Source organism: Geotrypetes seraphini, chromosome 2, assembly GCF_902459505.1.
Source record: "Geotrypetes seraphini chromosome 2, aGeoSer1.1, whole genome shotgun sequence".
Classification (NCBI taxonomy): domain Eukaryota; kingdom Metazoa; phylum Chordata; class Amphibia; order Gymnophiona; family Dermophiidae; genus Geotrypetes; species Geotrypetes seraphini.
The window spans coordinates 329044555-329056819 of record NC_047085.1 but is presented as its reverse complement, the minus strand read 5'-3'; the positions used below and the strand labels follow the sequence as shown (position 1 = coordinate 329056819).

General features: G+C 44.3%; 1 protein-coding gene across 4 annotated transcripts in view; it reads left to right on the top strand.

Annotated features, from left to right (window-relative positions):
- LIMD1 (LIM domains containing 1) overlaps positions 1-12265 on the top strand; it is a 141212-nt gene that overhangs the window by 25861 nt on the left and 103086 nt on the right. For all 4 annotated transcript variants that reach the window (XM_033930181.1, XM_033930183.1, XM_033930184.1 and 1 more), the window contains exon 3: positions 1599-3615. In XM_033930181.1, the coding sequence (XP_033786072.1) occupies positions 2079-3615 (1537 nt within the window). In that variant the 5' untranslated portion in view covers positions 1599-2078. The remainder of the gene's footprint in view (positions 1-1598; positions 3616-12265) is intronic.

Sequence of the window (12265 nt, the reverse complement as noted above, 5' to 3'; positions counted from 1 at the left end):
ACCTGCTATTCTCAAAAGTGGACCAGATTCTCAGCCTGGTGCTCCTCTCACAGCCAGGACCCGGTGTCGGTCCCCGTCCCTCTGGTCCTTGACTATTTACTTCAATTATCTCACTCCGGCCTAAAGACCAACTCCCCATCTCAGTGCGATTGCGGCCTTTCATCAGCCCCTGGAAGGAAAAGCCCTCTCGCTCCACCCCTTAGTCTCTCGCTTCATGAAGGGTCTTCTGAATGTCCACCCTCCTCTCAAACCCCCTCCGGAGGTTTGGGACCTTAACGTGGTTCTGGCTCAACTAATGAAACCTCCATTTGAGCCCCTAGACAAATGCCATCCTAAATTCCTCACGTGGAAGGTGATTTTCCTGCTTGCACTCACTTCCGCCCGGTGAGTTAGTGAGCTACAGGCTCTGGTAGTGGACCCACCCTTCACTGTTTTCCACCATGACAAGGTGATACTCCGCACACATCCAAAGTTCTTGCCTAAAGTAGTGTCTGATTTTCACCTCAATCAGTCCATCGTCTTGTCCGTGTTTATTCCCAAGCCCCACTCTCACCCCGGAGAGGTGGCGCTTCACACTCATGACTGTAAGAGAGTGTTGGCCTTTTACCTCCAATGCACTCAACCACACCGGAAAGTCCCACAATTGTTTTTGTCCTTCGACCCAAACCGGTTAGGCCACCCAGTTTCCAAGCGTACCTTGTCCAACTGGTTGGCCGATTGTATCACCTTTTGCTACGCTCAGGCTGGTCTCGCGCTGCTTGGTCGAGTAACGGGACACAAGGTCCGAGCGATGGCAGCCTCCGTAGCGTTCCTCAGGTCCACACCTATTGAGGAAATCTGCAAGGCTGCCACGTGGTCTTCGGTTCATACTTTCACCTCCCACTACTGTCTAGACTCACTGTCCAGAAGCGATGGCCGGTTCGGCCAATCGGTATTGCGAAATCTATTTGCTTAAATTGCCAACTTCCCTCCATCCCTTTTCAGTTAGCTTGGAGGTCACCCACATGTGAGAATATCATGCCTGCTTGTCCTGGGATAAAGCACAGTTACTTACTGTAACAGGTGTTATCCAGGGACAGCAGGCATATATTCTCACAACCCGCCCACCTCCCCGAGGTTGGCTTCTTTGCTAGTTAAGTGAACTGGAGACCACGAGGGGATGCGCCCCCTAGTGGAGCAGGAAGGCACGCATGCGTGGAGCAGCAGAGCAAACTTAAATCTTCAATCAAATTTGCTTGAAAATGCTTCCGCATCGGGGCTCCGTAGATGATGTCACCCACATGTGAGAATATATGCCTGCTGTCCCTGGATAACACCTGTTACGGTAAGTAACTGTGCTTAATAGCAGAAGTAGAAATAAGATGATGAGATGCTATATATGCTGTTCAGCTCAGTTGGCTTTCAGTTGATTAGTTTTGCCTGAAATACAAATAAAAATAATGAAAAGTAAGGCTGATCACTGTGAAAGCAAGAAAGTTTCATTATGTACACGGTTGGCCAGCTAAGTTATTTCTGTTATATCTCAATCAGGATAATACAACTTTGCATGTCTTCTGCATTTCTGATCCAATGCTTTTCTTTCTCTGTGATGAAAACAGATCAGAGCCGGAGGGCAGAAAAGGAGAGAAGTCCGAAGACCAGAGGGAGCTTCCGGCCCCCCTTCTAGGTGTAGATCAGCCAAGTATATGTGTGAGGGATTGGAGAAGCCAGCTCACCTCTCTGCAGCACTGGGAATTGCCCCTCAGTGCAATATAGAGTGAAGATCTTTCCTTGGGAAACAGGTAGAACAGAATCATTCGGAACACTGATGGCATCCCAGCAGCTTCAGAGCTGAATTAAAGCACCACCCCATTTTGGTTTGGTGAAACTTCCAGATACTTTCATGCTTGGAACTAAGAATAATTTCCTCAGGGTGAAGCTTTTCAGTAGACTGTCCTAAACTATCAAATAAAAAGCTTTTGGTCACGGGAGAGAAATTCAGCATTCTTCACATTTTTTTTTCATCATTCTAACCTGGAATTTAAATCTTTGTGAGGCACTGATTGTTGAAAAAGAAGTACGCAACAACAACAAAAAAAATGGACAGATACAATGACCTGGGCCTAGAAGCGAGTAAATTTATTGAGGACCTGAATTTGTATGAAGCCTCCAAGGATGGGTTATTTCGAGTGGACAAGGGGCTTGGCAATAATAACCCAGAGTTTGAGGAGACCAGGAGGGTTTTTGCCACAAAAATGGCTAAAATCCATTTGCAAAAACAGCAAGAGCAAGAGCAAGAGCTGCTCATGACATCAGGCTCTGATCCTATAAATGGAAGTGTCGGATCTAGTGGCCAGTGGCAACAGCTATCAACCCCACCTCTTCCAACAGTAGCTGCAGGTGGCAGCAAATGGCCATTTGGGGAACACACTGCCAAACCTCCCTTGGCCTCATCAGCAGCAGCCTCAGGCAGCAGCAAATGGCCATTTGGGGAACACATGGTCAAACCTCCCTTGGTCTTGTCAGCAGCAGCCTCAGGTCTATCTCCCAGCATGGTGAACTCTCACCAGCTGCCGTATGCAATGACCGATTCTCAGCAGCAAACCAAGTTATCTCAGGATGGCAGAAGAGCCAGCAGTGATGGCCTGAGGGATTCATCGGTCTCTGGAGAGCAGAGGTACTTGGGAACAGCCCTAGTTAGTCCCAGTAACACTTCCCAATTTTCTTATCCTCATAGCGACCATTCTGATATTCATGTGAGCAACACTGGTTGGGGAAGAAATAAAGAGGCATTTTCCGACCCTGCGTTACGAGCTGGGAATGCTTTTCCAAATATGTCTTACAATGTCCAGCTGCCCAAAAGTCCCATAACAAAAGAGGCTGAATCTGCATACCAACATCAGCATGTGGTAAAGTCCAGCAGGCCCACCGGTAGCACATCTGAAGGTCAGGAGGGTACAAATGACAACAAGTATGCTAGAAGCTATGAGCAGAAACCAGTGAGCAAAAGGCCATCATCTTTCTCAAGCATAATGGATCCTACATCCTCATCGATTGTTTTTAGTGATTCACAAATGGGATCTCCTCAGCAGAGATCATCTTCAGTCTCATCTCCAACAGTCCTGCCTAACCCAGGAATTCACAGTCAATATGACCTGGTGAAGATGAACCCCGGGCTTGAGAGGGAGGCCTCTGACACAGTGAACAGACCCAGCCCTGATCCCCGGTCCCTGTACTGTGGTAGTCCTAGGTCTTATCTCTCTAGTTCAGTGCCTGCTTCATTGTCCTTGAATACAGAGGGCCCACAGTCAAGCGCTTTGTACTCAGCATCTGACACCTCTAGGCGACCTGGTGTAGAACCTCAGCAGACCTCACTTGGTAGCATGCCTTCCCATGGACAGTTTATTTCTGAGGTTTCGCAGACCTCCCTACCAGCAGGTGTCAGTAATTGTCCAATGGATTTTGGCCACACTGGTGCACACCTGGATAATTCTAGTCCCACAAAAGTCAAGCTGCCTTGTCAGACCCTCTTTCCACAGCAGGATCAAGGGCTGTCTGCTGCTGAATTAAAGTTAGAAGCACTTACCAAACGTCTGGAGCAGGAGATGGAAGCCCAACCCAAGGCTGATTATTTTGGTAAGTACATATTTCTCTCATTACACCCCTCTTTTTTAAAATCTTGTTCTTAATGTGTTTAGCAATGCGCAAAAAGTTACAATGATAGTATTAACAAGATCTGGTTCTCAATTTCCATTTGTTTATTCCTTTATTCTACCTCTTTCCCCCCCACCCCCCAGCATCTTCTGAAGCAGCTGATCATGCGACATTCAGCCCAGAAGTAACTGTGATCCACCTCCTGAAATGTACTGACTGTTGTAGTGTTAGAAATGCTTAGCTTGTTCAGTTTTCTAGATTCATACTGCTGTCCTATATGTTGAAGTAATGTATGGGGTATGAAATAGGGTTCTACTTCAATCTAAAAGATGGAACTGGAGTCACTCAAATTCTTAAACACATCACATAAAGATCCAGTTATAATCGCAGCAAGCGATCAAATGTTATTGGGAGGAAAAGGGTCTCAGAAACCTGCTCAAGACCAAGTAAATTCAAAACATCTGAGACTTACTAGTTACAGATTCAAATTATCGACCCTAAAAAACCTCTCATGAATCTTAATGTGCAAAAAATCACTACTTATGCAATTTAACCATGGGTTCACGCAATACTTTCACTCAGTTCAAATTATCATCTTTTCTTCAATATCAGCAAATAATCTAACATATGAGTACAGCTCTCCCTCCGTATTCGCGGGAGTTAGGTGCAGAGCCAGCCTGCAAATAGGGTAAAATCGTGAATAAGCTTTGGGGCCAGCTCTGACCCACTCCGCCCCCCTCCTGCATCCCCAGACCTTACCTGGTGATATAGCGGTGACGTGGGGCAGGAGTGATCAAGTTTATTTTTTTTTTTTTTTTATATATTTTTATTGAAGAACAAATCACAAGAGAAACAAACAGCAGCCAAGTCATCAAAAACGTCACATAAAAACAGTAATACAGATGAGCAATGCAGCTAGAGAAAAAGTCAAGTAATCAGACAGGGACCTCTCGTGAAAAGTCCTACATTTTGTTTTTTCAAAGAAAACTACAAAAAAACAACCCCCCCTCCCTCCCACCGCCCTCCCCCACCCTCCCCGCTGCATCCTAGAAATCGAGCCCAGTCAGAAAGAGCTCCAGCACTCCAAATAAGCCACTGAATGCCAACTAGTGGCGTCTTTTTTGCGCTGCCTCTCCCAAATTGCCATCTGAGACATACTAGCTCTCCATTGCTGGAACGTAGGGCTTACCCCTCCTACCCAATGTTGCAAAATGAGCTTCTTGGTTAGCCCTAGTGCCACCAACACAAAGTGTCGCGAAGGTTCGCAAATCCCAACCTCAACCAAGGGACCTGTGACACCAAGCAGCAGAGTCCTGTATGACCACTCCAAAGAGCGCCCCAGAACATCATCCAGCTCCCGAAGCACCCGCACCCACAGTGGTCCCACAAAAGAGCATTCCAAAAAATGATGCACCATCGTGCCTCTGAAAGCAGGGCACCGGGTGCAAAAGGCATCAGGCCACAGGCCCATAGCATTCCCTGCGCATCGAGTTATATAAGCCTTGTGCAAGATCTTAATATGAATCTCATGTAAAGCTACGTTGGGGGTCGCCGCGGCACCTTCCACAAAACACAAAGACAAGTCGTCAACCGTGACCTCCTCTCCCAACTCAGAACTCCAAGCCTCCGCCATCCTAGACAGAAAAACCTCCGCAGGCTTCCAGGTCCTCCCTAGCTTGTACCAGGCCGACAACGTGTTAAACTCTAGCGAGAGGGAGAGAAAAGCCTCATCTAATGGAGAGAAAGTAGGCATCTGCCCTGTCGGCAACCGGAGCGAGGAACAGTAACTACGGATTTGTAGATAGAATAATTCTGACCCCACCCGCCAGGGCCAGTGATCCTGACAATTAAGATTTCTTATACCGCCTAATCAGCCTTCTAGGCGGTGCACAATGTAATAAAATCATGTAATGACTAAGAAAACATATATTTAAGATGACAAGACATCATTAAACACAATAATAATTACAGAAAATACATTAAAAACACAGACAAACGGGAACAAAAGGGAAAAAGGGCAAGAACTAGAATAATCTCTACAACGGGCACTCACGGCAGCCATTTTGATGACGGCTCTGCACGGGGCAGGAGCTTAGGACGATCGATCCTGCCCCGCGTCACCGCTAGACCACCAGGTAAGGTTCGGGGAGGTTCGGGCAGCCTGCAAGAAGCAGAAAAACAAATCGCGAATAATCGAATTTGCGAATAGGAAAACCGCGAATCCGGAGGGAGAGCTGTAAATGATCCAAAAAGAAACACTTATCATGATCCACAGTATACAGCGAAATGCACCTTTTAGCACCATTATAGAATTAGTTTCGCTGACAACTGCGATTGGCACGATCTGAATGCAGCCTAAATAATTGCGACCCCTGATGCAGCTGGTTTAGCCAGCGAAATTGGTCCCGTTTAGGCTGTATACAGTGGATCGAGATAAGTGTTTGATTCATTTTGGATCATTTACTCATGTTAGACTATTTGTTGGCATTGATGAAAAGATGATAAGTTGAACTGATTTGAATAACCAGTAAGTCTCAGACCTTACTTAGTCTTCAGCAGGTTTCTGAGACCCTTTTCCTCTCAATAACATTTGATCACTTGCAGATGGATGGTACCTGCAAGAGGAGTTGCTAGAATGAAGGCAAGGATCTACTTGGCACATACTGTATAATGTTATATATTTTGACTAAAAAATCTGAAGACACCCCTTACAGGCAAAAAATACCATCAAAATCAACTTAAAAAGGATACGGTATTTCACCAGCAACCGATGTTCTGTTTGTAGGAAGAGACTCACATGGTCAAACCTATGGCCATCTAAAAGTAACTTCACTGCTCTATTTTGCACTAGTTGTAAGCAACGCACATCTTTCTCACAAATCCCTTTCAGCACCGAATTACAACAGTGTAAATTGGAAATCACCAAAGCATGTTTGAAGATCTGCAACGCCCCTCTGGTCATTAAGGGCCCGATACACAATGCTCTGACACTATGGTAAAAAATATCGTAGTAGGAGCGATTTTCTTTTACAGGGCTATGCACAAATAAATAGCATGCAAATCACATGCATGCTCTTTGTTTGGAGTAGCCCCATAAAAGAGGGGAGGAACTGTGCCTTGCGCCTGCTCAGAAGAGTAATCGCCAGGGTCAGCTCCACTCCTGCCTATAGCAGCCATTCTCCTCGTCTGCCCAGCTCATGGATCAGTGGAGACACAGTACACATAAAAAAACCCGACACAGGCTGTGTTTTGCCCTTGCAAGGGCTGCATCAATGGTTTAGTAGAACCACATGATGTCTAAAAATTGCATCATCAGCCAGGTTAAAGCATTATAATCCTAAAGATGGCAGTGCTCCACCAGAGTCAGTAACCAATGTTGGAAAATATTTCTGGATCTATGCTTTCCCTACTAGCTAATTTATCTGCATGCTTCTCTAATGCTTTGAATACAGAAGATGTCATGGCCTTTGCATGCTTGAGATTGTCTTCTCATTCTTAAGTTCCCTTTTCTCTTTTTTCTACCAGTGTGGCTAGGTATTTCTACCAAGTATGGCTAGGTATTAGAGACAGCAAATGATAGTCTGCTGGGCTGTGGCTTATTTTATGAATGTGAATCTGGAAGATGTACTAAGCCAAATTGACAAGTTAAAGGGTGATAAATCACCTGGACCAGATGATATACATCCCAGGGTACTGAAATAACTTGTCGCTAAAATCATCTATAGTACCTGAAGATTGGAAGGTGGCCAATGTTACACTGATTTTTAAAAAGGGTTCCAGGGAGATCCTGGAAAGTACAGATGGCAAGCCTGACTTTACTGCCAGGCAAAATAGTGGAGATAATTATTAAGAATAAAATTGTGGACCACGTAGACAAACATGTTTTAATAGGATAGAATCAGCGTGAATTCAGCCAAGAGAGGTCTTGCCTCACCAATCTGCTTGACTTTTTTGAAGGTGTGAATAAATATGTGGATAAAGGTGAGCCAGTTGATGTAGTATATCTAGATTTTCAGAAAGCTTTTGACAGAGTTCCTCATGAGAGGCTCCCGAGAAAATTAAAAAGTCATGGGATCGGAGGCAATGTTCAATTGCGGATTAGGAATTGGTTATCAGACAGAAAACAAAGGATAGGGTTAAATGGCTATTTTTCTCAATGGAGGAGGGTAAACAGTGGAGTGTCATAGGGATCTATACTGTGACCAGTCCTATGAAACTTATTTATAAATGATCTATAGAAATTGGAACAATGAGTGATGTGATTAAATTTGCTGATGACAGTAAACTGTTCACAGTTGTTAAAACACATGCAGACTGTGAAAAATTGCAGGCAAATTTTAGGAAACTGGCAAATGAAATTTAATGTGGACAAATGCAAAGTGATACACATTGGGAAAAATAACCCATATCATAGTTACCAGATGCTAGGGTCTACTTTGGGGGTCAGTGCCCAAGAAAAAATTTTGGTTATTATTGTAAACAATACTCTGAAACCATCTGCTCAATAAGCAAACAAGATGCTAGGAATTATTAGAAAAGGGATGGTAATGAAGACTAAGAATGTTATAATGCCTATGTATCACTCTTTGGTGCGACCTCTTCTTGAGTACTACATTCAGTTCTGGTCGCTGTATCTCAAAAAAGATATAGCAGAACTAGAAAAGGCTGAAAGAAGAGGGACCAAGATGACAAAAGGGAAGGAACTACTCTTGTATGAGGAAAGTCTAAAGAGGTTAGGGCTCTTCAGCTTGGGAATGAGTGGAGATATGATTGAAGTCTACAAAATCCTCAGCAGTATAGAACAGGTACAAGCGGATCATTTTTTTTTTTTTTTTAATGCCATCAAAAATTACAAAGACTAGGGGACACTCGATGAAGTTACAGGGAAATACTTTTAAAACCAATAGGAGGAAAAAAAATTTTCACTCTGAGAATAGTTAAGCTCTGGATTGCGTAGCCAGAAGGTGTGTTAAAGTGATTAGCATAGCTGGTTTTATAAAAGGTTTGGACAAGTTCCTGGAGGAAAAGTCCATAGTCTGCTATTGAGACAGGAGGGAAGCCACTGCTTGGCCTGGATCAGTAGCATGGAATGATTCTATTTGGGTTTTGGCAGGTACTTGTGATCTGGCTTGGCCACTGTGAAAATGGTATACTGGACTAGATGGACCATTGGTTTGACCCCGTATGACTATTCTTTTTTTCTTACAAGCTGTGGTACTCTTAGAGGAGGATAGGAGTGGGATGGTGTTATATGGGGCACCATCTAATGGGGAAAACCATAGTGAATGGATATCATGGCATCTGAGTGAGCTGCAGGGCCACATAATAGTGCATTAAGCCTTCACCCACTAGAAAGTGTGGTCTTTGTGATGGTTCCCCGAAAGCAGGTTTTTAATTTAACCTTCAATTGGATACATTTTATTTTCAAAAAAAAAATGGCTTCCATAGTATTTGGTTGAAGTTACTATTTTGGTTTTCAAAAAATGCTTGATCATATGGACTGCTTTTTGACTTGGCACTGAGCTGTTCCTTTGCTTTCAGGCCAGACTAGATGAATTGCCCTGGCAATAATCCCTGGACCCAAACCTCGCCTGAGCTTCAGGCTTAGGGATTAGTTTTAAGCATATCACTACACCAGTTGTATTTGCTTGGTGACTAGAGAAAGTTTCAGACACACATATATCTGAAATTCATGAAAGGAGATGCCATCAGTCTCGTGCCATGACTGGTCATGATGAATTGCTGATGTGCAGAAAATGACCAGCTTTGGCCTGCAATAAACTGTAACGGCTTTGTTTGACAAGTTGTTGAATTCCAGATTTTTTTCTTTTCCTATTATTTTGGGTTGTATTGGTTTTTTTGAAAGCTTTCATTGGATCTGCAGGGGTTTTTTTTCGGAGGGAGCAATTAGTGGAACCCTTCAGGGGGAGTGGTGCTGCTCACTGTGGAGAAAAACAATTATATCAGGCATGGTTGGAAGAGGCAGCCTTTTTGATGAAAGACCCTAAATGTTACTGCTGTTTCGAGGCTGTCATTAACATCTTCTGGATATAGGCTTTCAGTGTCTGCCTTCGAAATATCTCTTCAGCTTCTTTGCTTTTCTATTTTTCAGTCCACTTTTCAGAGTTAGGACAGCAGCAGTAATTAAGAGAACAGGACATTTGTCTGTGATGAGCAGCCAGACACAAATAAGACGATGCTTTTTTTTGACTGCCTACCAGGGACAAATGTCCTGTCTTCTCAAGTTATCCAGAATCTAGGGTGTATGCCAATTGTCTCCAATGTGCAGCCCCAGGGCACCCTAAGGTCCTCCATTGCAGCTCTCAAACACTTGGCTAAAAGCTCTTCAAATCTTATAAATGTGTTAATTTCAGTCTTGTCCACTTGTTGTAGAAACTGCAAACAATATCTTAAATGTGTTACTCAGGAGTCTCATTTAAGAACATAAGAACATAAGATTTGCCACTGCTGGGTCAGACCAGTGGTCCATCGTGCCCAGCAGTCCACTCACGCGGCGGCCCTTGGGTCAAAGACCAGTGCCTTATTTGAATCTAGCCTTACCTGGGTATGTTCTGTTCCACAGGAACTTATCCAACCTTTCCTTGAATCCCTGAAGGGTGCTTTCCCCTATAACAGCCTCTGGAATTTGCCACTGTTAGCAATCCAAAATATATCCTTGAAGTGTTACAGAATCAATATTAGTATTCATTTTTAATGTTTAAAGTGTCGGAGCATTGACCGCACTGGCCCACACTAAAAACCTCTAGCGCAGCGTGATAAAAGAGAGGGACATTAGTAGTATGTGTAAGCTTGAAATCTTTTGGTGGCCCTCGAAGCTTTCTCGTGATGAGACTGCAGCCCTTTACGCGAAAAAGGTTGGAGACCACCACTGTATACTCTTTGGTTCAGGTCAGGGGTGAGCAACCCGTTGCTTGCGAGCCACATGTGGCTCTTTGACCACATGACTGCGGCTCCCACGATGTATACTGGACTCCTGGACTCCTCCTCCTTCCTTTCAGACAGCAGTTCCTGTTTCTTTACAGAGCCACAGGAAGCTGTTCAAACATGCTGCCCGCGGCTGACCTGGAAGGCTTCCCTCTGATGTCAGAGGCCTCTGACGTCAAAGGAAAGCCTTCCGGGTCAGCTGCGGGCAGTGAGTTTGAACAACTTCCTGCGGCTTTGTGTAGAAACACGTGTGGCTGCCTGGAAGGAAGGAGGAGGAGGCTGCCTCCAGGAGACAGGTACACACCGTTGGAGGGGGGGCACGAACTTGGGGCACAGAAGGGAGGGCAAACATGGGACACAAAATGGATGAAGTGAAGGAGGAGACATGAGCTGGGGACATAGGACGAAAGGACAGAGAAAGGGAGGGAAAGATGCTTAGGTGGGGAGGAAATAGAAAGGGAGAATTGTTGGGCATGGGTGTCTGAATGAGAGAGAAAGAGAGATGGTGCACATGGGGAAAAGAAGAGAGGAGAATTGTTGGGCATAGGGAGAAAGAGAAATATTGGACATGGTGGTGGGAGAGGAGTGAGGTAGCGATGCAGGGGGAAGATAGCGATGCAAAGGAAATGAATGCAAGAGGAGGAATGTTGGACATGGTGGTGGAGGGAATGGAGGGAGAGATGCAGCATGGTGTTGGAGAGGGGTGATAGAAGGAAAAATGTTAGGCATGGGGCTGGTGGGCAGGGGCAAAAGATGCTGCACAGGGTCCAGGATAAATGTGGGGTTTGAAACAACTCTGTGTGGAAATACTGTGTCATAAGTCTCATTAAATTGTTTTTTCTTTATTTTCTGTAAGTACTTCAAGTAAGTACTTGAAGTTTTGTTTTTGTGCTAAATGCATATACTGTACACCCATATCACATTTTAAAATTTTTTTATCTCAAATCCTCTCTACCCATTGTGGCTTTTTGTTAATTTTGGATCAAACATTTATGATAAAATGGCTCTTTGCTTTAAAAAAGTTGCAGACCCCTAGTCCAGGTGATTTCCTACTCTTTAGGTTTTCAGCTTGTCACATTATAACAGGTTCACTGAGACTTGTTTCAGGTTTTCTGAATAGTCACCATTAAATAGCATTTCTGTCACGGATTTTCCACTTACATTTTCCTCTGGATATTTTTGGCCTGCATGCTAGTTTTCTGTCAGGGAGTGTTCCGTTTTGAAAAAGTGTGTAAACGTTATGCCAGATCATGAGGAGCAGCTGTCAATCTACTTTGCTGATGGTTGTGATCGAAGGGGGTCTGTTCCTGTGGCCCTGTGGTTATTGTTTTCAACAGATTTGAGTCTCTGTGCTCCTCTCCCTGCCTAGGACATAGAGGGCAGGTGGGGTGGTGGAGTCAGGATTCAACCCAAGGACAGCTCTCATGGAATGGCCAGCACTGCTTGTACTACAAGAGGGTACTTGGGATGAAAGTCTTAGAGGCGTTATCTTTATCATTGTCTTTATTGGAAACATTTATACTGCTACTAATGACTAGGAAGTCAGCTCAGAACGGTTTTCTAAGACATCTGTAATGGATTTGAAATACAGATTCAGATGGATTCCACTATATTGTGGTTAGCCTCCTAGCTGCTTGGCTATAGTAACATGTTTGTATTTGCTTTATTACACTATTATATATGCATG